Here is a 27,470-nt window from a genome sequence, read left to right on the forward strand (position 1 = left end):
ATTGGGAAAGTCCTGGAATCTGCCCTGTATTTGCACCAAAATATAAAAGATCTGACTAGGGACGGTTGGGTGGCTCAGTTGGTTAAGTGTCTGCCTTTGGCTCAGGTCATCATCTCAGGGTCCTGGAAACGAGCCCCACATGGGCTCCTTGCTCAGCGGGGAGTCTGCTAGTCCCTCTGGCCCTTCCCCTGTCCATGTTCTCTCTCTCTCAAATAAATAAGTAAAATCTTAAAAAAAAAAAAAAAAAAGAGAGAGATCTGACTGGTTGGGCGTGTCCACCTCCTCATTCCTTTACCTGACAAAGTGAGGAATATCTAACAACAATGTAACATCCTTTGAAATGTCAGCCAGTGCTCCTAATTGACCATGGTAAGCTCAAGCATGTCAGTGTGGCTCCTGTGGGAAATTTGGTTTTTAGAAACATGACCTCGGGGACTAGCCAAAATGGGTTAACTGCAAAATGTATTCTCTAGGAGTTAGCTGAATTGTACTATTGAATGCGATTATTTATCACTTTTCATTTAAACGTGATTAACTTATATGTTAGCTCATATTCACAAGATAAAATATTTTTTGTTTAAGTCTAGTTGATGCTGAGTTGCTTTTTCTGATAACAGTTACTCAACATATTCAATTGCTAATTAAATCTATTTTTGGTTAGAAATTCTAGAACCAAAAGATTAAGCATAAAGCAAATTGCTTCTTCTCTTTCCAACAGCTAATTCAATAATATGATAGCAATAATATGATAGTCCCAATTTTGTTGCATTTTTAAAGAAGGCAGATTAAAAATTTATAACATTTATAACTAGAATGTCACACATCATCTGTGTCTTTATAAGCACTCTAATTTCAGTAGTATTAGTATCACAGAAATCTTAAGGACACATGTGTATGTTGACCCAATTTATATATTATATACAGTTTGGTTTCTGAACTAATACTTCGTATGGAAATTTTTAATCATATTCTTGACGATGTTTTCAATAAAATGCAACTCTATTTCAGTGATTTGTAGTAATATCTTTGTATCTCCAAAAAGGGTACTTTTTCATTGGGAAATTCTTTTGACTTAGAGCATCTCAATAATTAATTGAGAAGAAAGCTAGCCAATTATTGAGGAAATGTTCTATCCTGTTCTGTGGATTTAAATGGTTTTTTTTTTTGTTTGTTTGTTTGTTTTGTGAAAATGAGGTCAGCTACATTTTGAATTCATGAAAAGAAAATTGTGGAGTAAACTAAGAAAATAGTTGGGCATTGGAGTCCTCCTTAGGGTAGTTTCTCCTGAATATGTTTAATTTAAATATATATTTGAACTTTACAAGTTTTTAGACTGTGTCAGCTGTATTCTATTTGAGAGAGTGTTTTCTTAGCTTTGTCAATTTTTTTAATAAAAAGTTTTTGTCAATATTTATTAAAACATGAAAATAAGAAGTCTGTGTTCCAGTGGTCTGGTCTACAGCAAGTTAAAGCTTTCAGCTGAGTGGATGCTATAGAATGAAAAGAGAAAGGTCACCTGGAGGGGAAATTGAGAAGAGTATTGTGAATCCTCTAAACATCAGAGCTGGCCACTCATGGAATTGAAGAAAATTTTATACCTTTTATTTTTTTTAATTTTTAAAAGATTTTATGTATTTACTTATTTTATTATTTAGTTTTTTAAAAGATTTTGTTTATTTGACACAGAGAGAGATCACAAGCAGGGGGAGTGGCAGAGGGAGAGGGAAAAGCAGTCTCCCAGCTGAGCAGGGAGCCCAATGCAGGGCTAGATCCCAGGACCTTGGGATTATGACCTGAGCCGAAGGCAGGCACTTAACCAACTGAGCCACCCAGGCACCCCAATTTACTTATTTTAGAAAGAGAGCGCATGCTCACGAGCATGTGAGTGGGGGAGAGGAAGAGGGAGTGAGAATCTCAAACAGACTCCACGCTGAGGGTAGAGCCCAGTGTGGGGCTCTATCTCACAATCCTGAGATCATGACTTGAGCCAAAACCATGAGTCAGACACTCAACTGACTGAGCCACCCATGTGCCCCAATTTTACACCTTTTAAACTTTAAAGTTTAATTCTAAAACTTTTCTATTTTAAATTAATAGAAAGTTATATTCAGAATGCCACTGCTGAGATCATTTTCAAACCAGTCTAGGCACCCATTTTAAGCAATAAAGGATTGATGAGTAGTTAATAATGTTTGACTCCACAAAATTTGTAAACAAGATTAGACGGTAGACTGATCCCACATGCTGCCCATAGTGTAGAATTTTAGACCTAAATGAAGATCAGATTCAGGCCACTGTACCTTAGAGAAATTGACCACTGGGGAGTCATTTTTCCAGTTCACATTTTTAAAGATAAAACTGCTGAAACTTTGGCATGCAAACAGTGATATTGCTGGTAAATGTTTAACAACTGGCTCTCAGGGGTGGGAGGAAGGGGAGTCTTGAAACATATTATTTGTTGATTTGCATAATAAAACATTTCCATGACAGGATAGAAAGACATGCTACTGAGAAATACTAAATTAAGGGACTAAAAGAGAAATCACTGGCAAATATTGAAAATATTGAGGAGATGCTTTATTCTTCTCTTCCTTCTCTCCTTTTTTAACTGATTATAGCTCAGAAGGCATGGGCTTAGTCCAGGAAAATCTTGTAACTGGGGTGCAAGGGTATAAGAGCACCTGGCTCTGGGTATCCTAAATAGACCAGGTTTTGCCACTCGTCCCTGACAAAATCCAAAGGCAGAGAGATGAGTGGGGGTGAAACAAGAAAAGGATTTATTTCAATGAGGCCAGCACCAAGAAGACAGCAGACCAATGTCCCAAAGACTGTCTCCAAAGTGCTGAAAATACTTCTAGGTCTATATAAGAAAAGTGTAGGACAGAAGCTGGTGGGTGCATATAGATGGGCAGTAAAGGTCAGGTCCGTCACTGTCGAGGTCAATCGTGCAGAGTCTCACTAGCATCAGATCAGGGCAGTTGTATTGTTTGAGGGTCTAGTTTCAGTTCCCGTCATGGGTACTTTGCCCACCAAGTCTTTTGCCTGAGTTAAAAGATAAGCTGGAAAGAACTTAATGAGCTAGAAAGTATAGACTGAGGTGAAAATGGAGGTAATTCAAGTCTTCTTTCAATTTAGGGTATTTGGGGTGGTTAAAAGACTCTGAAGAATGTAAGGTGGGAAATTCTCCACATTCCCTCAACTGGGAATTCCAAGTAACAGGTTAAACTCTTAAGTTAAATAAACATTGACATCAGATAAAATAATTACTAAAAAGTAAAAGTGATCCAATGAGAAAATTCTAATGGGGTATAAAAGTTAACAAAAATATATTTGTTTTGTTTCATTTTTCAAAAACTGAAAGAGAATTGCGGAAGGACAAATAAAATGATTCCCCATTTTTCCAGTCTTGAGGAGGAACTTCATAAAGAATGGGTCAACATGGGGGGCAGCTGGCTGGCTGGCTCAGTCAATAGAGTATGCAACTCATGATCTCAGGGTTGTGAGTTTGAGCCTCATGTTGGGTGTAGAGATTATTAAAAAAAAGAAAAAGAAAAAGAAAGAAAGAACGGATGAATACAGAAAGTCATATATGGAAAGGTTTTATTATTTGAACAAGCCAACTGTTTACCCCTCAAGTACGAACTTACTAATTATATGGCATCAGATTTTCGAAAAAAGAAAATTTAACTGAACCAACTTGAGTTCTCTCCTTAGTGAGTCACAGGTACACCAGCTGGAGTTGTCGCACGAAGTAAACTTTACTTGCAGCAAATAGGGAGATCATGGGAAATAACTTCCAAAGCTGTCACTCCCTGAGTAAGGGTGAATGGATTCCTTTTATTTAGAGTTAGGATGAATATTTAGATAGGGAAGCCCTGTCATGGTATGTAGAAGCAGGCATAAGGCTGTATATGCACCTTAAGAAACATGCCTATTTACACATTGTATGTTATGTAAATGAGGCTTATGTTCCTCCTTGGGTGGAGATGTTAATATTATAATGAGGTAAAGGTAGTTGCCAGTCATTCTAGAGGTCACTCCATGGTCCACCTGTGCAGGTGTGAGTCAGGGCTTAAGCTCAAGCTGGTCTGAGTGGTCTGGGCCAGATGGAGGTCTTGTCAGGGCACTCTGATGGCTCCAGACGTAGTTTCAGTTTCCAGTTGCCTGAGTTAAGAGATAAGCTGGAAAGAAGAGCTTAAAGAAAAATGTAGGACAAAGGTTGGTGGGTACAAGCAGGTGGGCAGGAAAGGTCCGATCTTGGGATCTAGCTGGTGACAATGACAGTTCCAAGTGAGAATAAGTCCAGGTGTTTTATGGGTAGACCTCAAGCATCTAGAAAAAAATATCCCCAAACCAATCATCTCTAGTCCCATTTGGACAAAAATCCTGATCTAAAAAAAGCTTATAAATTCTAGGGACTGCTAAGTTTTTTCCTTTCAAATATATTAAATAGTTTTGATTATTTGTTGGGGTGCCCGGGTGGCTCAGTCAGCTAAACGTCTGCTTCAGCTCAGGTTACGATCCCAGAGTCCTGGGATCAAGCATTGCATGGGGCTCCCTGCTCAGTGGGGAGTCTGCTTCTCCCTTTCCCTCTGCCCCTCCTACCCCCACTTGTTCTCTTTCTCTCTCTCTCAAATAAATAAAATCTTTAAAAAAAAAAATAAATAGTTTTGATTATTTGCAAATGTCATCTTTACCAAATTATTACCTCTATGCTCTCTTTAGATTCATTGATTCATCAACAGTATTTGTGGAGTAGATCCTATGTGTCAGACATGGGGTGGGCGGAGTCTTAGGTAAATCACTGGGTTAGATGTCTCAAAGGTCCTTTCAAACTCTCAGATGGAAACTTCAGGTGGAGCAGAGGTAAAAATTGAGGAAAAGGAAAGGCAACTTCTTACAATCAGCATCTGAAAATGATAAATTCTTTAAACATTAGTTCTCCTGACGGAGCCTGGGTGGCTCCGTCAGTTGAGGATCCAGCTCCACTCTTGGTTTCAGCTCAGGTCATGATCTCAGGTCATGAAATTGAGCCCCAGGTGACCTGCAGGCTAAGTGGAGTCTGGTTGAGATTCTCTCTCTCCTTCCCCCTCTGCCTTGCCCCCTGATCCTATGTATTCTCCCGCTCTCAAATAAATAAATAAATAAATAAATAAATAAATACAATTGTTTAATAAATAAATATAAGTTTGCCAGGCCATCTCACAACTCCCAGTGATTGGAACATTTGTTTCTTACTAACTGAAATAACGGATCCAACTCGAAAAACATTTATGTAATTGCTCATGACACAGAGTAAAAGATATCTTGCTGTAAGAAACTTAGGAAAACTAATCAAATGTCATGCTGAAAAATACATAAGATAAAAAAATATCAGTAAAGTTAGAGGCTCTAAAATATCAGGTTAATTATCTCCTTAAAAATTCCTACCCTATGATTACACTGCTTTCCCTTCATTGTGTCAGAATGAGTTTACTATTTGTGAAGTAGTTTCCGTCTATTTAAATTAAGTACTTCCTGTTACCAAAGAGACTGGGTGTTGAATAATTAACTCAGAAAACAATTTTGGTCTGGTGAAGGCAGTGGAAAACAATTTTCATTTGTTGAATCATTTGTGTATAGCTAATGCAGTTAACATTATTTACATGCTGATAGAACACAGGAGTCCTAAAAGTATCTTTTTCAAGTTTCTGTTATATTGTTGAGTCATTTGCTAAATTTTCTAGGAATAAAAAATTTTGAAAGTACTTTAATTCTTATCACTTTGTGCCAGTAAATATATAGAAACCATGACATGCATGTATCAATAGTATGACTGTATTGGCTACTCAGAGTGAAATGTTGAAAAACCAGGACCATGTTTTGCAAAGAAGAAAAACAAACATTACGTTGTTTTTGAACCAAAAGTCTAAATGCTTTCCATAAGAAAATCATTCAATATAAGATATACAGTGACCTCAAATAGGAAATTTGCCATCTAGCAATTTGTTTATGCATTTGGTTTCCTTATATGTGTTTTAAAAAATTCAACTGAGTAGATTTGAAGATGTAATTAGATTTATTAAACAATTAATGAAACGGGCAGCATCCCACCTAGCAAGTAGTGAGGAGCTCTAAGGAGTAGTACTAAATGGAAAGTTTTTATAGGAAGGAAGGTGGGGCAAGAAAATTCTTAGCAAAAGAAAAGAAATGTTCAGGCAAGGTCACTTTCCCTTAGGGAAGAAGCAGGGGGTTTTATCATTCAGATTACATCATCTTCCTTTGGGGAATGGAGAGGGCCCATGTGACAGATTACCTCATTGGTACTGATCGGAAACTTCCCGATTGACTGGTTAAGTCATTTCTGGGGGAGATCAATATAATGTATGTAGATACCATATTTAGTAACATTGTCAATGAGTTTTCTCAGTGCTATGGTGAGTAATTTTTCAGGAATTTAGATAGATATGAATCAGATATTAAAGTACTCTCAGATTATAAGATAAATTTTAAATTTGGGGGGAAAAAACCTAAAGACAAATTAGTGATGGTGCTAAATGTCTTTTAAGTACAATGTTGTTATTGTAAAGTTGTTTTACCTTAGAATGGTCCTATGGCTTTTAATCACTTTTTATGTAAAAGACATTTCCTTCCCATTTGTTAAAAAGTAACATTTATTTAAGCTCGGTGTTCTAGAAACTGGAAAGAAATTTATTTCTGGGTGCAACAAATGATACAGAGTTGCTCTTTTTTTTTTTTTTCTCATTAGAAAAGTGTTTAGATATTTCTTAGTTAAAAAAAAAGTTTGTTAGAATAAAGTTGCCAAATCCACATTTCTAATCAATATTTACCTTTTTTCCCCTCTGCATCAAAAACACTGGAAATTCGTCTCTCTGAACTTAATAGCTTCAAGCTAATGCAAAAAGAAAAAGTACAACCAAGAGACTAGAGTCTGTTTAGTCTCTGGGTTAGATCCATGCATAAAAATCAGCTACTGTCCACAACCATTATTCAACTTCTGAAGTCTTGTTTGCTTCTCCTTTCAGAATGGACTCAACGCTCTCCACCTGGCTGCCAAAGAGGGCCACGTGGGCCTGGTTCAGGAGCTGCTGGGAAGAGGGTCCTCTGTGGATTCTGCCACTAAGGTAATATTCATGCTGGGAGAATTTGTTTCCTTGGAACAGAGGAAATGATTTAAAGTTGTTTTCCCTGGTTATATATTGCAGAGGTTTACTGGAACACCAAGATTCTTGACTATGTAGAACTGAAATTGAAACTCATTACTAAACTTTGCAGAGTCGGAATCGGTTCATTTAGAGATTTACCACATATGAGACTGAAGAATTCTATGCACCTGGTTTCTAATATTTTGTCTTTTTTCCTTTGGTTCACAGAGAGAGTAGATTTATATAATCCTCTGTAGACAACAACACCTATTTTCCTAAGGTTAATTCATCTAAAAAAAGTAAATAGACGTAGTAAACTTCTCAGTGAAAATGGACAAGCAATTTTCATGCTTTAATTAAGTAGTTATATCTTTTAGTATATTCATTTAACTCGGTAAGAGAATATATAGAATCTTTCATACTGTAATGGAAGAGCGATTTTGGATCATGGATTGAATTATTGGGAAAATTAGCTTTTGTCACTATAAGTGTGTATGTAGAGAATTGGAATCGTTTTGAATGAACTGTACAAGGTGTTTAGTATACTAGAAGCTGCTTTTTGTTGTTGTTGATATTCCTTTTAGAAAAATAGATTTGAACCTTGTGTTTGAGAATCATTTCAGAAACAAGAGATATTTAAAAAAAATATCATCAGTGGTGACAAATCTTTGTCTTTAGAAGGTAAAATTTTAATTTGGAGAAAAACAGTAGCCAGTCAGAATCCAGCCTGTTGACCAGGGCTGGAGTGTGACAATCCCGTTGTGAGAGATGCAGGGAGGCTGCAGGCCCTAGAGCCTCCAGCTGGGCCATTATTCTGATCAGGGATAGACAAAAAGAGTGCTGGAAAAATGAGGAACATGGCCAGTTTACCTGGATTTCTAACACCTCACGCTTGCATAGTTGCCAAAATGTTGGCATAATTGCCTGCTCACAATATGCAGCGATTCTCGTGGACATTTAAAAACAAAAATAGAAGCTTCCTGGCAATTCCAAAGAAAAGTCAAAATACAAGTTTACTATAGGCAATAAATTGTCACACACGCACACATGCACACAAATCCCAGATTTGATTCAATAAGAACTCTTCTGTGTTCTTAAACACCTCACCAGAACTGTGAAGGCTAGAAAAGGAAAACACTATATGGGAAGCTCGGTGTTTTGATGGCAGACAATTATCCCTTCCCAAGATGGGCTACTATCGTGATAGAATGACCCTTGAAGGAATCAGCAAAGTTGGAAGTGCCTATACATTTGATTTCTACAAAATTCAGAAACCTCTAACGTTTTCTATTCTGTTTCTCCAAAACAGAAGGGAAACACTGCTCTTCACATTGCATCTTTGGCTGGACAAGCAGAAGTTGTCAAAGTTCTTGTTAAGGAAGGAGCCAATATTAACGCCCAGTCTCAGGTATTACATTCGGATTTTCTCTTGTGTAAATGAATTCAAATTAGAACAGCTCTGTGAAACTGGTTTAATGGGTTGAGCCAGTTGTTGGGTAGGTAGATTTACTATAAATACTTCTGTTTTTTATTTCAGCCAATTATTTTATTAACTCATGCAATGATATTTCTTATTTCTTTGATGTATCATGATCACCCTCTTAATATAACTGAAAATTTGACAACCACGGTCTCTCATTCTAAGTGCATTAAAAAAGAATATAAAGTGGTTTTTTTCCACAATGACAGTGACATCTGTGAAATATGAATTATTCATGCGAGTTCCATGTCGCGCTATAAAAGTATTTTCTCTCCTTAAATTTTAAACATTCTCAGAAGATTAGCATTCCAGTAGGAAATCTGCCACAAAGTGGGAATCACACTAATTACCTCACACCCCAAATATGGACTTTACAAAACTCCTGAAGGAAACCGAAAAATTCGTGACCCACAGCCTTGTGATGCATGTAATAACAATAAACTGGATCCCTACTTCCCAAGTGAAAAAATGCTGCTTTGCCCAAACCTTTACTCTTGGTATCTGTTATGTATCTATATAGAAACTGAGGTGCATATCTTTATAAATCCATTTCTTCTCTCTCTTTTTGAAAGTTTTTAGCCTTTCTGATATCACAGGCCATGCCACAGGGGCTATTGGCAAAATAAAGGGTTCCTCTCTGTTTTTTGGGATAATCTCACCAGCTTGCTTTTGAAGGCCTTGGTGTAGGAATGTCTCTACCTATTTAGTTCATTCATTCATCATGTAGACATGGCTCTAGAGGTATAAATGGCATAAGTTCTGGACCCATAAAATACTACAGGGCAAAAGTTTGAATCAGTGCTATTTTCTTTAATTTTGATTATAGGGAGAAACCTGTTGAAATTATGACAGACATGACATTATTTATTTTTATTTCTGTAATAGCATACTATTTTAAATAACCACATTTTCTTTTAAAACCCAAATTTTCTTTTAAAACCCAAATATGCATCTCTATTTTAACATTTGTTGAAAATATGCCATATTCTAAAAACTTCATTAAATGAAAAACATTTTTTTAAAGATTTTATTTATTTGAGAGGGAGAGAGAGAGAGAGCATGAGAGAGGGGAGGGGCAGAGGGAAACAGAGAAGCTAACTCCCTGCTGAGCTGGGAGCCTAACTCGGGGCTGGATCCTGGGACTCCGGGATCATGACCTGTGCTGAAGGCAGATGCTTAACCAACTGAGCCACCCAGGTGCCCCTAAATGAAAAAAAAAAAATTAAATTGGTACCATCTGTAAAGAATTCGCATATATTCTATAAAGTATCATGGCATCTTGGGCTTAGAGACAGACGACTTGCAAAATCTGCTCTAAAGTCAGGAATTAAAACCTTTTCCTTAGAATAGCAAGAGAACATCTTTTTGCTTTAGAGCAAAGGTTCTCAAACTTTGGCTGGTGTCATAATCACCTGCAAGGCTTGTTGAAACGCATGAATCTGGGCTCAACCTCAGAGTTTCTGATTCAGTTCTGGAGTGGGACCTGAGAATTTTCGTTTCTCGGAAGTCTCACATAATGCTGACACTGCTGGTTCAGGAACGCTTTGAGAACCACAGCTTTAGAGAATGTCAGAGAAAACTGGGCATAAGAACGTTGCAGTAAGATTCACTAGCTATAGGTCTAACTATGTGCATAAATCAAGAGTTTGTGTTCTTAAGCATGGAAACGAAAGCCTGGTCAAGTTCAATCGCCCATAGGAGGTTTCTTTTAATGGAAAGTCCACATGCTAACTGTTAGTGCTGTTAGGATCTATGAGAAGAGCTTAGTTACTTTTCTCAAAATGACTAGTTCGACATTGTGAGTTCATAAAAGTTGACAGGTAGCAAATACTGCAAGATAAATGCTTGTTAAAAGTTATATCAGTTATACTGTGATTATTGGAAATTTATGTGCTTTGGAGATTTTTCAAGGAGAACAAGTGAACACCATTTAATTGGTAATTTGCTTTCAAGAGAGAATGAGCCCATTCTTTTTAGTCATAATTATGCCAGTTTATAGCGGATCCTACAGGAAGATTTATATTGTCATTAAGAGATTAAAGTAATCTTCATTTGTATTGTATTTGATTAGCCCAATTTAAGATTCATATTGTAGGAAATCCTGACAAATAGCTTCAAACTGATTTTAATTTGTGAGAAAGTTTTAGAGGGAGAAAAATTAATAACTAACATTTAGGGTGTTTTTCTAAATAACTAAGTGATCTGATGAGCCCTATGACATTATTTACTATATTGAATTTAAGTGCCCTTCACTACCAATTAACAAAAAATACTATTACTTAAAATATATTATAATTTAATGATTGAAATTAAGATATAGGAATTTATAGAAAACAGGTTGATTATTCTGTTCCTGTGTGCAAACAAGTCTCAAAGGCATGGTTTCAAGGGCCATTGAGAGAGGATATGAGTCCTGATTCTCATTAGTCCTGTCTTGTTTAAGATATAGATTTCTTACATGGTGACAGTGGACCTCAGGTGGATGGGTAGGACCATGCTCATGGTAGACAATCACTTCCTTTTGAGAATCAGAAAAGGGTCATAGGAGTACCAAATGCTCAAGATAAGTTCTGAATTTTACACTCAAATTATACCTTCCATATCTTTCTAAGAACATAATGCAAGGCAAATGCAGGATAGTCTGATGTTATAGCAATGTTGATAGCTGCATAGTACTTTGCCTTTGACAAACTTCTGAGTTATTTAGAAACGGACCAGTAAAGTTATTATTGAATTAAGAAGATAAAAAGCTCCCTGAAAAGCTCCAATGTTCAGTAAACATTTACAGGGCTCATAGGTTGTGGAGAGGTATACGTCTGTGGATTTTTCCGCATTCTCTACCTGAACTGTAAAATCCATGTGAGGCTTACCTTCACATAACTCAGTGCCGATTTGAGTAGGCAGAGTCCTTAATTCATGAAGAATTCCAGAATACCAGCAGAAGCAATTTAAGTATTTTAAGTAGAATTATGTGATCAGTATAATAACCACCAACCAATGTTGTGGTTTCTGTGCGCAGCAGTGGTGGCAGTGTGGTCTCAACTGAGTCAATTCTCAGTATGATTTTAAATGTTGCTCAGACCAGGTAGCTGTCTGGCTTGGTTCTTTGCTCTCCTGGATTTGGTGGCATGGAGATCTCATTAAGACCTCCGTGAGAGCTGTTTTGGTGTTATAATGGGTCTGGAAGTCAAATCAGAATGATTGTAGGAATGCTATTTGCGCTGAGGGTGTTTGCTTGCTTTCTGACAATCTTTACTCTCAGACAATCTTTACTAGGCATATTAACATCCTCTAAACCATCCTACACAAGTAATGCTGGGACGCTTTCTGGCTCTTTGTACTGGCATTTGTTTGTCACTTTTATAATCTATAAACCTATTAGACTCAGAGATACAACATTTATTTATTTATTTATTTATTTATTTATTTATTTATTTATTTATGACTTTACTTATTTTAGAGAGAGAGAGAGAGAGAGAGAGACAGAGCATGCATGAGTGGGAGGAGGGGCAAAGGAAGAGGGAGAGAATCTCAAGCAGGCTCTGCCTGAGCATGGAGCCCAGTGTGGGGCTCAATCTCAGAACCCTGAGATCATGACCTGAGCCGAAACCAAGAGTTGGGTGTTTAACCAACTGAGCCACCCAGACGCCCCAGAGATAGAACCTTTAAAAAAGTTTTCCAATTATATATTATAAAAGAAACTTTGAAAACATTTTTTAAAAGTCTCGCAGAGTGATGAGTTCCTTTAAATCTTTGTAGCACTTTTTCCCTGATGATATTTGCCTACCTCAGGTTTATTTTGTGTAATGTATATCTACAGTTTCTGCAAGGTGGTACGTTTCTTGGGAGCGATAATTTTTTTCACATTTCTTTATATTTTTATGATTTGACGTAACACCTTGCACATATATGACTTGGAGGCTAAACATATGCATGTATATTCTTCCAGAGTAAGCCCTGTTGTGTATTCCCACCATGCTTGGCAGTAGATAGTAATCAGAGTACATTAAGTAATACTGACCGCAGGCACTATCTCCGGTGCGTGGGGAACACTGTCTTGATCCCCATTTACTCCGTCATTATCGATGACACACTGAGACAAAGATACTTCATTTACGTGCTCATAATCTTCATCCCCGAGCAGAGCTGCTTCTCATAGCTTCTCTAACACTTGTACCTTCACTACAGACCCCAGAGAACAGTTTTTATAATTCTTTTTTCTTCTGACCCAAACCCTATGTAGGTCCAAGTCCAGATTTTCCTGAAGTAGCAGTCATACGAAAGGTATAAGGTGAAAAATTTCCCCTTAGCGTTTTTTTGTGAACTAATAATGCTATAGCTGTGCAAAAACGTTCAAAACATGAGATTTTGTCGTTGCTGCCAAGGTAATCTGGCCTGAGAAATTTCCCCTCTTTAATTTTCTCTACAATAAAATGCCACTTTTTGTTTCTCACACAAGAGTATTTTTCCTTTAGATTTTTATTCTATTTTCTGATGTAAAATCATTAAAATCAGAATGTCCCTTGTAATAAAATAGTTACTTTAAAAATAGCTATTTGGTTTTTGTTGTTGTTCTTACATAGCAAGCTAGTTTATGTGATGCATATTTGACTACAGTAATTTAAAAAAAGCACACTGGATTCTAGAATATTTAATATCTCTGTACAGCAGACACTAAGTGAAATCGTGGAACATGAGTACAGTAAAACTTGTCAACCGTAGCTTTCTGATTATCTTTTATCTTATATGATGGGGCCTGGGATGTTTGAGTTCCCTGATAGTTAGAGAGAGAAAGGAAAATGTGATTTCATTAGAAGGGTGGGCCAGAAATTCCCACAAGACTGTTTAAGAAGCGTGTGGAAGTATGTGTCCAGGGAGCTAAGTGTGGGTTGGAATAGATTCCAGATGCCACGGAATTACAACCCCATAGTAATACCTTACACTCAGCCTCTTAATTTTGAAGTGTATTTTTTATGTGTTATTTAATCTCATTTTATCTTTAGAATGATGTGAATTAGCAACAATTACTCTCATTTGGATATAAGGAAAATTGAGACACAAGCAGGAAATTCAAGGTCTCATACCACATTAGCAATGGAGTCACTAACCCAGGGCCGTTTGGAATGGACACCTTCCTTCCAATAATCTAGATAGTTCACTGGTTCTTTTAAGCTTTCTCTACAATTTCTGCTTCTTCTGGGGGAGGTTCATGACGTTACTTAGCTTCCACAAGAACCAGGTCCCTGGCTTAGATGCAGTCCATTCTTTCTGGGTCCAATTGCTCAGATGCTGGGAAGAACTGAAAACATTCCACAAAAGCTAGGCATTTGTGGGTTAAAAGGATTCGTGTACGCTGGGACTTTTTCACTCAGCCATCCATTTCTTAGAGTATTTTTTACCAAACACAATTTTTAACACAATGGAAGACTTAAATACACTTTCTGGTGTTTGGTTTGTGATGTCTTTTTGATACATTTTTCTTGTCAATGTTTCATTGTTCTTTTTTTTTTTTTTTTAATTTCTTGTGTTTCAATATCATGAGGATTCCAGAAACAGCTTTTTTTTTTTTTCTTTTCATCTTTTTTTTACTGGTGAGTGAGTCCAAATAAGATATTCTGGTTTGATATTCTTCATACCATATTTTACTGAAAATTTACTTCTATTTTTCTAGAATCCTTTTGCTTATTTATGTTCACTACTCTTTGTTCTTTCAATCTTGGAAATTTCATTCCAAAAAGAAAACTTTCCTATTTGTAACACAACATGATTAGACTTTATTTTATTAGCTTTTAGATTTTTAGGTCATGACCGTTAATGCCAGTTGCAAGATTATATGACCATTAATTATACCCCCAGAATTTAAGGGTGCATATGTCCATTATGTGCAATGATAACTATCTTGTGCAGGTGTAGCTTCCAATAGTTTTTTTTTCTTCATTGGCCCTCACCCATTGTCACAAATAATTTGAATTGGGCTGTGAAGAGGAAGAAAACCTACACAGTTGGCCAGCATACCCATTACACTGAATTGCTTCCATATGGCCATGGAGCCATCCCTGGCTCTCAGAACAAAAACTCATAATGGAACATTCCGTTCTGTCACACACACACACGGGATCCGGCATCACAGGTTCAAAAAAAAATTGTTTTGTTTTCAGCATTTTTTTTCCTCCAAATATATTTATATATGGTTCTTTCTTAATACGGTTCTTGGTTATCTTAATCAAGAAAATTTTTGTAGGGGCGCTTCGGTGGCTCAGTCGTTAAGCGTCTGCCTACGGCTCAGGGCGTGATCCCAGCGTTCTGGGATCAATCCCACATCAGGCTCCTCCTCTGGGAGCCTGCTTCTTCCTCTCCTACTCCCCCTGCCTGTGTTCCCTCTCTCGCTGGCTGTCTTTCTCTCTCTCTGTCAAATAAATAAATAAAATCTTAAAAAAAAAAAAAAGAAAATTTTTGTAACATAAATTCTCTGAAGTTAAGGTGAAAGCATGTACCTGAATTTGACTGAGAATAAGAAAGAATTTAGGACACTAAAAACTAATAAAACAAAGTCTAATCATGTTTGTGTTACAGAGCCTTTGACTCTGAAAATCAGTTTATTGGGTGATTACACATTTGCAAGTGCATCTGTGTTCCTCAGTATTCCAAGTTAAATAAAGGAAGTATGCTTTCTCCAATTCCCCATTCTCTGATATGTTTACAGCAATGATGAGAATTGACGTCTTTAAAATTTTGCATAAAATAGAATTATTATCTCACATTCTGGTAGAATTTCAACATGGAGGGGCGCCTGGGTGGCACAGCGGTTAAGCATCTGCCTTCGGCTCAGGGCGTGATCCCGGCGTTCTGGGATCGAGCCCCACATCAGGCTCCTCCGCTATGAGCCTGCTTCTTCCTCTCCCACTCCCCCTGCTTGTGTTCCCTCTCTCACTGACTGTCTCTATCTCTGTCAAATAAATAAATAAAATTAAAAAAAAAAAAAAGAATTTCAAGATGGAAAGTACTGGTCTGTTCACACACACACATACACACGTCTGAAAAGATATAATATTTTCATTTGCAATAAAATAAAACACCTTTCCATTTTTTAAAGAAAATGAATACATGCATATTTTGTCTTTATGTTCATTTATCTGGGGACAGATGGTGTGAAAAGGTTGAATACCATATCAGTTTGTCCTGAAATTTGAATGAAGTAAGACATAAACATCATTGAATCTAAATCTATGGTACCTGTCCCATTTATTTATCAACTCAGTAGCCTATCCATGTCCACTATTACTGTATTTTGAAGGAACTACGTTTATAGAAAGGTAAGACTTGTACGGAGAAGAATAAAATGGCTAAGAATAGTTAAAATAGTATAGTTAGCGAATAGTTACAATAGTTATAGCGAATAGTTAAAATAGTATTGTAGCGCTTCTTACCTCAGATCTCACAACACATTGTGTATGTTCCACAGTAGCTAAGATGCTAGGAAGACCGCAGAGCAATGATCTTTTCCAGGCAAAGATCACAGAACAAAACCAAAATGTGAAACGATGACACTAAATAAACTAAATAAAACTTGCCAATAGAAAATTATTGGGAGTAATCATTCACTCCGTCCCCTCCCTCTCCGTCACTCAGCAGGTATTTGTGTATTCAAAGTGTGCTTACTAATATTTGCTAGAGATACAAAGGTGGCGTGGGAGTGGGGGAGACCTGAGGAAGTGATGGCTGAATTGCTTTCTGTTTGGGTTTGTTTTTTTTTTAACTCATAGATAATATATTTTTTAAATATACTTTTTCCAGCTTCAGTGAAGTATAATTGACCAATAAGTTTGTAAGGCATTTGAAGTGTACAATGTGGTGATTTGATATATGTATGCATTGTGAAAGGAGCCCAGGTTAATTAACATGTTCACGGCCTCACATGTATCTTTATTTCCCTCTCTCTCTCTCTCTCTCTCTCTCTCTCTCTCTTTTCATGAGAACATTTAAGTTCTCCTCTTGTAGCATATTCCAATTGTACAGAATAGTGTTATCAACTATATAGTCATCATGTTATATATTAGATTTTCAGAACTTACTCATCTTATAACTGAAAGTTTGTATACTTTTACCAGCCTCCCACTATTTCCCTCACCCCCTGTCCTCAGCCCCTGAGAACCATTTTTGTATTTTCTGTCCTGTGAGCTCAACTTAAAAAAAAAATAGATTCCACATATAAGTAATACCATGCAGTATTTATCTTTCTCTGTCTGGTTTATTTCAGTTAGCATAATGCCCTCCAGGAACTGTTCTCTTACAAGAAGGAATTAACATAAAAATCAGGGGAAGTGGAGATGCTGTGTGCTATGGGAAAATGAAATAGTACAGGCAAGAGTCTGAAAGAAATCTGGGAGCTGAGACATGAAAGGGAAATGGGGTATATATGAGGCTGAGAGAGAAAATCAGATCCTGCAGGACTCTGTGAGACATATTAAGGATTTTGTTTTAAGATGGTTATCCTAAGCCCAGTATGAGGTAGAGGTGGGAGGTAGAAAAAGATGAGATTTGGATTTTGAAAAGATCACCCTGTGCAGTTTGGAGAACTATAAAAGGGCCATCATCATAATAGAACCTCCCTCATCGAGGTTATGAGAATTGAAATAGTTAATCCATGTACAGCACTTAGAACAATGCCTGGCATAAGAACTCAATGAATGTCATTGTTCGTAGATTCAGTGATCGCTCATTTGTTCAAGAGCAGCCACTCCGCATGCCCACTGCTCCCTGTAGCACAGAGAAGATGGCAACAAAGTCAGTTCCTTGATGTAGGTTAAGAGCTTGCTACTAAAAATGAAACCTATAGCTCCCATGACTGGTTTTTTTCACATGCTTTTTGAACACTGTCAGTGCTGGTGCATGAAATTACATTATCCTAAACACAGATGGAATAGTAACTTAATAGTTGAAGTAATTCAGTAATGAGGATGTTTAGAATATAGACATTGATCACCTAGAGACATATGCAGCTTTAGATTAATGGATAAAAACTGAGAATTCTCATCTCAGAAATATATGCTGGGTGGTAACAAAATATGGTTTTAACCAAGTATTATTTTTGAAAATCACTTTCAGAGAGTAATCCCAAATATGGAAAATTCTGCATAGTATATAATAAACCAAAAAAGTATTGTTTATATTTACTTAAGGTAAAATAGCAAAAAAGATTTTTAAAGTGTCTAAAATATAGTGTTAGCATACCTTAGAACAAGATATCAATGAAGCTAGTGTACAAGTGAAGGTGTAGAAAAACAACTTTAAATTGCTGTTTAAAAAACATCTGATGATCTTGATTGATCTGGGTTGGTTTTCTTTAAATATAAAGTTCCATTCTGCATCTTTTATTTGGGTAGTTACTACTTTTCAGGACTAATGGTAGTAACTTTAAGTATCATATTAGTTCTCTATTACAGATATTTTTTGTGCCTGATATTTTAATATTATTTTAAGTGATGCATTTAATATGAATTCAAATTAATAGATTAAATTTAATTTTAATAACTTAAAAAAGTTACCCAGCTAGTAATATCAGCCTGCTTCCCAAGGAAATATACAAAAAACACTGTGAAAACGTTTAGAATGATAAGATAGTAAGAGTATTCTCAAGCCAGTAACATAAAAGGATTCGTGAGTAATACTATCAACATCGTGTTCAAGCCCTAGCCAATGTAATAAGATAAGAATATGAATGGAAAAGGAAAAGACAAAAATGTTGTTTTATACAGAATATATGATTATGTAGATAGCCCAAAAGAATCTGCAAATCAATTAAGATAGGCTTACATTAACTAATTTATTAAAAGCCTACTTCCTGCATAATTCTATCCCATGCACGTCACAGATTTGCCCTTTCACAGTCTTTGGCTAAGATTTTCTTCAGCCTAAAGTTGAAATGAATTATTCTTTTACCAAGTTAATACTAGGACAAAATAATAAGTTTCCACATCTAAAAATGGTGAATTAGCACTTTCAATATTCTATATAAAATTGGATTTTTGAGGCACAAGTTAAAGCTTTATTAGAGTGTGCCTGCATGACCGACTTCAACTGTATTTTCTGTTCTTCTCAAATCGTTGGGAAATATTTTTGTTTGATGATTTTAAAAGGTCACAAAATCATACTGAAAGTACATATGTTTTGATTTGCAAATAGTAGCCCTTTAAGATTTTTGTTTTTTAGGAATTGAAACACATGTGAACCAACAATGTCATCAAAAGACATTTATTAACTCTGTCTGAACATAACCCGGTACAGTATTTTACATTGTGACCCTTTAAAATTTTAAGTTTAAATAACGTAAATTGACTTGAAGATGTGAATAGCAGTAAATATAAGCAGTAGAATAACATCTTGACGTTAAATGCAAATCAACAAAGGCACATCTTTGCAGGAGAGCAAGATAAAGACATCGCTAAGCGGAGACAAACACAGAAGCAGGGCAAATTCCACCCCAGAATAAGAAAAGAAAGGCAACAAAATATGTTTAAGTAATCCAGGAATACTCTACGCAGAGATGTAGACCTCCTGAGAGACTCTATAGTAGTTAGGAACCCTACCCTATCACCTACTATTTGTGTTACCTTGGGCTTGTTACTTAACCTCTCAGTGACTCGGTTTCCCCATCTGTAAAATAGGGATACCAGTAATTTACTGCACAGGGTAAATACAAAGATTAAATGGGTTGATACATGTGAAGTGCTTAGAGCAGTGCCTGGTCCATAATAAATGTGATATAAATGTTAGCTTCTATCTTAATTATTAGATATAATGGTTTAGCTACTTAAATTATTGAATAAGTACTACATGATTTAGAGCATAAGTTAAATCAAGTTAAATTTTAATTAATCTGTTATTTTGGCTGATTGTCCGTTGGAGCTGAGAAGTCATGTTCTGGAGGTGGTGGTGGAGAGAAGATTATACAGAAATTTCACCTTTAGTGATTAGCAATATGTAATTTGTCTTTCATATAACATGGGTTTGGAACAAAGGGCATGAAGCTGAATGATTGGAAAAAGCACTTGCTACAAACAGCAAGAAAGAAAAATGACTATATTCATTGAACACATACCATATGCCAAGCACTGTTTTACCCACTGGAGATGCAACAAAACTCTCTCTGCTTTATTAACTTTGGGTGGTTAAAACATCCAAATTTAAAAGCATTGCTTTTTTTGTGTTTTGTGTTTTCTTAATAATTAATTTTTCTATTTTCTGTTATTTTAACATAACTTCTATTTTTAATCCCAGTATTTATTTAACAAATTTACTTAAATATGATTTAATAAAGGAATAAGCTGTTCTTCATCTCTTACACATGAAAAACACATTTTGAAGGCCGGAGATAAAGGATTACTTTACTTAGAAAAATCCTTATTCCTTCTATTTCAGCTGTAAAACTAGGCTACTCTCCCTATCTTTTCTTAGTATATTTCAAGTCCCAGCCTCTTACTGTATTGCGTTACATGAGAAGCAGGGAATTTTTGGCCAGACTATCTCATTACCAATATTTGTCATAATCTTTCACTGTACAGAGAAAATTGTTCAAACAGTGTAAATTTTCATAAACCGTTTACCAATTTGTTGTCACCTTCTGATTTTATAGCTAGAAACCAAGGCCAAGCTATCAGAGACCATCAGCAATCTCAGACAAGATAAACTTTCTCAAACAGTGTAGTTTTTAACATCAGGGAAGGGAAGCACTATCTTTTTTTTTTTTTTAAGATTTTATTTATTTATTTGACAGAGAGATAGAGAGAGAGCACAAGTAGGCAAAGTTGCAGGCAGAGGGAGAGGGAGAAACAGACTCCCCGCTGAGCAGGGAGCCTGAGGCCGGGCTCAATCCCATGACCCTGGGATCTTGACCTGAGCCGAAGGCAGATGCTTAACTGACTGAGCTACCCAGGTGCCCCAGAGAAGTACTATCTAATGATGGATTAAATTCCAATTTTAGACTTTTAAAGGTGCTTATATCTAAACAACCTGATGCTGTGCTTACATGATTTAGTAAATATTCACTTGCTACCAAGAAAGGGTAAGAATTCTGTTTAATGGCAATGACGGTAACTTAAGAACACAAACTAGGAGCTATCCCTTTTTAGACAGTTAGATCTATCAAAATGTCATCATTTGAAAGCATAATAATAATTACTATCTCAGCAGGCATGTCAATTGTTGTGGGCAAGCATACTTCAGAAAACACTTCTGACAGATCAACCTCGTTGGTTGTTTCTGGGTACATTTTGAAGCCAATTTATCCAGGTGGAACTATCAAAAAATATTTTTTGTTTAGAATTTTTAATGGGAAGATAAAGAGTGTATACAGCATACTTACATATTTTTATGGGTGAGCTTTAAGGGGTGACATCTTCCTGCAGCATTATTCAGGTGCAAAGTGTAGCTTCTCTATTTTGAGATAAAAAACTCTGCACTCAGCTTTTTAAAGCAGATCAAACACGCTGAGGGAAAGTGTTGCTATAGGTACCTGTAGGTTGGAGTTAGGCAGCCTCTGTCTCAGTAAGGATACGTCACACAGTTTTCAGGAGCAGCGTGAATCCACCTGGCCCCCTGAGATTCTGATGAGAATTTATTTTCCTGGATGAGAATCTCTCTCCTTCCCGTGACGATTCTTTCCGTGACATGTATGTACCTAAGAGAACTCTTCCAAAGAACAGCCTCAGGCACGTTTAGACAACCAACTTCTGTGTGTTCTCTGTCCCTCGCGTGAAATCAAGATTCTACATGGCAATCAGCAAGTTTCCGTTTTTCAAAAATATGACAATTTCATCATCTATTACATTTCCCTTATTTCCATGGCTGCCAAAATCCAAAAGTTCAGTTATTGCACCCAGCTCATTCTAGGTTTTGCTTATCTCCACTAGACCTCTCCAGCCAAAGCTTGTTTAGGCCTTCTTTCATAGCCTTATCTTCACTATGGATATATATCTTGACTATGCATACGTACAAAGTGGTTTTTTTTTTTTAAGATTTTATTCATTTGAGAGAGAGAGAGTGAGAGAGAGAGAGAGAGCGTGCTCATGAGAGCAAGAGAGAGCAGGAGCAGGAGCAGGGGAGAGGAAGAAACAGGCTCCCCACTGATCAGGGAGCCCAACTTGGGGCTCGATCTCTTGACCCTGAGCTGGAAGCAGATGCTTAACTGACTGAGCCATCCAGCCATCCCCAAAGTGTTTTAAATAACCTTAAAATCTTTGTGAATATGACTTTATTCAAGGTATAAATTATTTAAAAAGTGCTACAAAGGACACTAAGCCTGGGCATGTGACCAAGTGGTTCATGTGTTGCCTGTGTGAGTTTTTGGATCATTACATTGACCATATTCATTCTTTGAGGTTATATCTTTGGCAAGTTGTGAATTAGAACTTGTGTTAAGCAGCTGTTAAATGTTGAGTATATCACTTGGGGCTGGTTATTTTAATGGCTCTATTTCCCTTCGTGGTCTCAACACTATTCCAACTCCCTAGCAACTTTTAAAAGGGCTCAGAGAGGCGCAAATCAGCAGACAACAAAACCCACACTTAGTAAAGGGAAAGTTCTATACTAAGGCTTTTTTGCCCTTAAACTACTCTGTGACTCAAATGTTACTGAACCTATATATATCCCTAGGTCTTGTTTTAATTTCTATTGGTACGATATGTATAGTATAATATGAATGGTTATCCCTGTTAATGTCAGATAAGAGTTAAGAATAGCATTCTAATTCTGACCACTTTTGAGTGACTGGAAACACTTAGAGCAAATATTTTGCAGAGGAAAGGAAACTTTTACTTTGAAAAATTAAAAAAAATGTGTGAATCCTTATGGAATGTGTCAGCGTGTTTGTGTGTCCACATGCTCTCAACTATGTTTTAATTTTAAATTGGAATACCAAGTACTCCAATCATTAAATGCAGAAAGGATTGACATTGCTGAAAGAAGCAATAACTTCATTAAATATTCGAACTTTCTAGATGCATGTTATTGGACAATAAAAAAATGTTGCATGATTACCTTTGATATTTATTAACAAAGCTAAGTTGACTAGTTACACCTGTTGACAGGATTATAAATGTGGCTTTACATACGTCGGTCCTAATGAATCATTTAGTGTTTTGATATTAGATGTGCTTTTAAAGACTTGGAGCAGCATTTGATTTTCTCAAAGACAATTGGTTAGAAATAAGAAAACCTTTTGGTAATCATTAATTTAAAAAAATTTTTTAATAATATATGAGAGAAGTAAAGGAGTTACAGCTTATTTTGAGTATTTTGTTATGGAGAGTCAAAACTCTTTGATCCTGATTACGCTAATCAACTTCAAAATGATAAAACAATAACCAATTGAATTAGTACTATGGCTTAATTAAAAATAATTACTTCAGGTTTATGGCTCTTACTCTGTTAGGGGAAAATAAACGCACCCTACAGTGATTGTTATAGGTAACTGTAGGTTGGAGCTGACTTAATTTTCTTAATATCATGAGCCTCTACACAGCAGTCAATATTTTTTCTTTGGGAGATAACACATTTTCTTTTGCTTCTAAGCTACTGGGTCATTTATGAAGTTGCTCAAAAATACACATTTTTAAAGCAACTGCTATATATGCCGAGCAAATGGCAATAGAGATTTATAAAAATATATATAAAGACATGTAAAGATATGAACCTAGTAATCTATGTTCAGTAATTTGAAAGTTTAGAAAAATTTAATTAAAATATATCAGGAAATTAATTTCCACCCAATTTCAATATTCAAATATTTATTAAATTTATGTTAAAGTTACATCTCTGATATTGAGATGTAACTCAATTTTTCATTGCTTCCATAGAGATTAGTCAGGGCACAACATCTGCAAATTTAATTTTAGTTTTTATCATTAAGATTATTACATGTACAATATAAAAGCATTCTTATAGATTATTGTAAAATTTTATGTGATATAGTGAGAAAGCATTAAATCCAGAAATAAACATACCATTTCTGTCAACAACTTAAATGAAAGTTAGCATTATATATGCAGAAATAACAATGGAAGAAAACCTACCACAGAATACCTTATTTTGTTTGCCACTCACACAGAAAAAATTATTTTAAAATCTCATCTCTTAGAAAAGAAAATATATTTCCTTACTGAAAATAACCCGCCTGTTTTGTTTTTTGTTTTGTTTTGTTTTTTTGTTTTTTTTTATAGTTTAACCTTATTCTTTTTTTTTTTTTTTAAAGATTTTATTTATTTATTCGACAGAGAGAGACAGCCAGCGAGAGAGGGAACACAAGCAGGGGGAGTGGGAGAGGAAAAAGCAGGCTCATAGCGGAGGAGCCTGATGTGGGGCTCGATCCCATAACGCTGGGATCACGCCCTGAGCCGAAGGCAGACGCTTAACCGCTGTGCCACCCAGGCACCCCTAACCTTATTCTTAAAAATCAATTTTATACTTTTTCTGCAGATGTATCTCAGGGTTACTGAAAAACATATTTTTAGCATAATAGTAAATTCTGCTTTTAACACTTTTATTTCTGTGATATACTTTGTGATATTCCAGATTACCAGGAAAATGCTTCATTTTAAACAAATGACAGTAGGATAAGCTATATTTTAGTATAGATTTCTGTACAACTAGAATGCCTTCAATTGCAAGCAAGAAAAAACTTACTTTGTACACTGGTAATTAAAAAGGGAACTTTCTTGGCTTTCATGAATACAAAGTTCAAACAGGTAAGGTAAACTCCAGTAGCATATTGATTTTTTCAGGGTTTTTTTTTTCTCCTCCCAAGGTTTATTCATAACTAAGGGCTCAGATTCTGCTTTTCTCTTTGCTATGATTTCTCCAACACAAGTTTTATTCCAGGCTGGTCTCCTTTGTGGACCTAAGATTGGAGCCATACTTTTTCTTGTTCAGATTCAAAATAAGGGAGCCTTGTCCTAGCTTTCCAAAAGAGAATCCTGAATTTGACTGATTGGACCATTTTACTTCTTTTGCTCAAATTTGAACCAGTCATTGTATCAATAGAATGGAATATGTTGATTGGCTTAAGTCATCTGATACTCTGCCTAGAGCTAGTAGATGAAAAGAAAAGTTCAGCTCCATTGAAACTATATGAACTATGGGGGGAAACATAGATACTTTAAGAAAACCAGGATGCTATCAAAAAAGAGAAAGGATATTGGGTAGGCATAGTAGTGGGTAGATGCCCACTACTACATTTCGGGCATTCCATTTTAAAAATTCACTTGCTTTCTTCATTTTTAATATTTTCTTTACTTTAAAAATGTATTTGCTTTTTCCATGATTACTTAAAAGTTCATTTTACTTCTTGTTTTTTGGTTTACAAATCCAAAGACACAAATAATATAATGATTCAGTTATAGCTTAACACTTTAATGAGGTATCTATTCATTTTCACAAAGTGAAACAGGAGATAAAGGTTTTCAGTATTTTGGAATTATATGAGAGTAAATTAAAATTATTACCAGCCACCTCAGCTCCTTTGTAGAATGCAGTAGTGGTGAGTCACCTGGTACATTTAAATTTTAAATTTGTATAAAGGAGAAATGTACAAAGCTAAGTTATCTATAAGTGTCAGGAACTGAGTAAAATAAAGGTAAGAGTAAACCGTTAGTTAGCAGCAGTTTATTGGTGTTTATTGTATGCTCAGGAGAGTTCTCATTTCTGTGGAGGATACTAAACAATTGTCAACAGGAAGCTGCTTTTAAAAAGTGTGTAGACTACATACAAAGTCAAGACAAACACACAAGAAACAAGGCAAACAACAGAAGGTACTGTATGATTTGGTACTAAATTGTATGGAACCAACTATATCCCAGAGGGAAAACTGGAAATTGGCTAAACTCTGTTAAGGAAAAATTCACAGAAGACTTGAGCCAGGCATTGTAAAGGGGATAAAGGGAAATTCTCCGCTGCAGAGGGGAAATTGACATGGAAGACTTTCCACATGGAAAGGTTAGTAACAACATTGTTGAGAGGTACAATTGAACTTAGTGAGTGTAGAAATATTGGTGAGACAAGCTCATCTGGAAAAATGTCAGAATATGTATTAAAGGTTTGCTCTTAATATGACTATGGGGCAACGGTACAAAAGGTCTTGATCTTCAGCGGTGGTCTGTGAAAACTGATCTTAAATCACGTTTGGTAAAATAGTTCACATTTTCTTGGTTATTTATCTATGAGGAACTGAAAACAGAGATTATGATAAACCTAGGGTGAATACAGTATTTTCAATGGTGTTTCTGATTGCTAAAATAGTGTCTGTCAAATATATTGCTAAGGCACATGGCAGAATAGTGTAGTAGAAAGAGCATGAGCTTTAGAATTGGTTATATGTGGGTTCAAATCCCAGCTCCACATTTTGAGTAGTGTGAAACTTAAGGCATGCTTCTTAATACCTGTGAATGTTCATTTCTTTGAGTTGTACAGAGATAGATTACTTATTTCACTGGAAAAATTCTTACACCTAAGAGAACACTTGGACATTCTTCATTAAGCAGTTCATGGTAATTCCAATACTGTCGTTAGGCAGAGCTTCCCTGCTTATCTCTAGTGAATGGCTTAGGAGAAGATGGAAGAAGACTAATTCTCCAATTACTAGATGAAAGCGTGGGTGATCTCTGTGACAGTTTGATCTCGATTGAAGGGAAGAGCTGAGGGGAGTGGAAGGAGCACTGGGTTTGGAGTCCTCCAGAGTTCAGACCCTAATTGCACCGTTTGTGAGGATGTCCTTGAGTAAGTGACTGCCATCTGTAGCGTTCTCTGTTAAATGGCCCTAAGAGCATAGTTGTGGGGATGAAACAAGATGACATGATAAATATGCCATAAGGTTGAACCTCCTTCAAAAGATTTAAAACATTAGTCATTTTAATGTCATTTAATAGCTTAGCTATAATCCATTAAAGAGGACTTTTTGAGAGAAGAAAGTGGTTAAAAATAACCTGTACTATATTAACCCTGGTAAAGAATTGTCAAGTTCAAATCACCTGAGAAAATTTGTATGATATTTTAATTAATAAAATGCCTTTTTCACTACCAAGCAAATGTATAATCATATCTTTTGTTCCTTTGCCCTAAGTACACCCCCAGAGTACACAAAATAGTCTTTATTCTTGTGACTACAATTAATACCCATTGGTTTTTTTTAAAATCCTTTGCAGCTGTGCATTTACGATATATTTAGGGAAATAATTTGAATCATCCTGACCTTAAAGCTGGGTGATAATTTGGGGATGCTTCCCAACCTTATCTCTCATAATGCTGGTTCAAAGGAAGAAGATGATACATAGTGTCTGGGAAGGTAACTAGAGGAGTAATTACCAACCTATGCTAACCATCGTGTGATGAAGAGTTTCCTAGCATGTCATGACTAGGGCTGCTGAAGAATTCTGCTCTGTGAAAAAACCTAAATCTTGACACTGACCTTCCTGCAAAAAGATAAGGCTTCATCAAAAGGGGAATTCTAGCTTTGCTAAGCTCAAACCCAGAGCTATCTATAACCATTTCCATTTTCTACTTTTGGAATTGGATATGTAATTTGTTGATTAGTTTTCTAGTAGATATGAGGGGTGTATATAATACTCTTAGAAAACCAGCAAATGGCACATGGGATTCAGGGTATTATAAAGATTTAAAGCTGTAATTTTCAGACTCTCTTAGACTACAGATTGTCCCATCTAAGCAAATATACACAAGTGACCTACTTCACTCATTTCTTTCTTTCTTTCTTTCTTTCTTTCTTTCTTTCTTTCTTTCTTTCTTTCTTTCTTTCTTTTTTAAGATTTTATTTATTTATTTGTCAGAGAGAGAGAGAG

The 27,470-nt window shown here is 36.0% G+C and overlaps 1 protein-coding gene across 30 annotated transcripts in view; it reads left to right on the forward strand.

Annotated features, from left to right (window-relative positions):
• The window catches only part of ANK2 (ankyrin 2), a 467,799-nt gene that overhangs the window by 291,684 nt on the left and 148,645 nt on the right, over positions 1-27,470 (forward strand). For all 30 annotated transcript variants that reach the window (XM_057310022.1, XM_048212352.2, XM_057310028.1 and 27 more), the window contains exons 3-4: positions 7,026-7,124; positions 8,455-8,553. In XM_057310022.1, the coding sequence (XP_057166005.1) occupies positions 7,026-7,124; positions 8,455-8,553 (198 nt within the window). The remainder of the gene's footprint in view (positions 1-7,025; positions 7,125-8,454; positions 8,554-27,470) is intronic.

The sequence above is a fragment of the Ursus arctos genome, unplaced genomic scaffold (assembly GCF_023065955.2).
Source record: "Ursus arctos isolate Adak ecotype North America unplaced genomic scaffold, UrsArc2.0 scaffold_11, whole genome shotgun sequence".
NCBI classification, from domain to species: Eukaryota; Metazoa; Chordata; class Mammalia; order Carnivora; family Ursidae; genus Ursus; species Ursus arctos.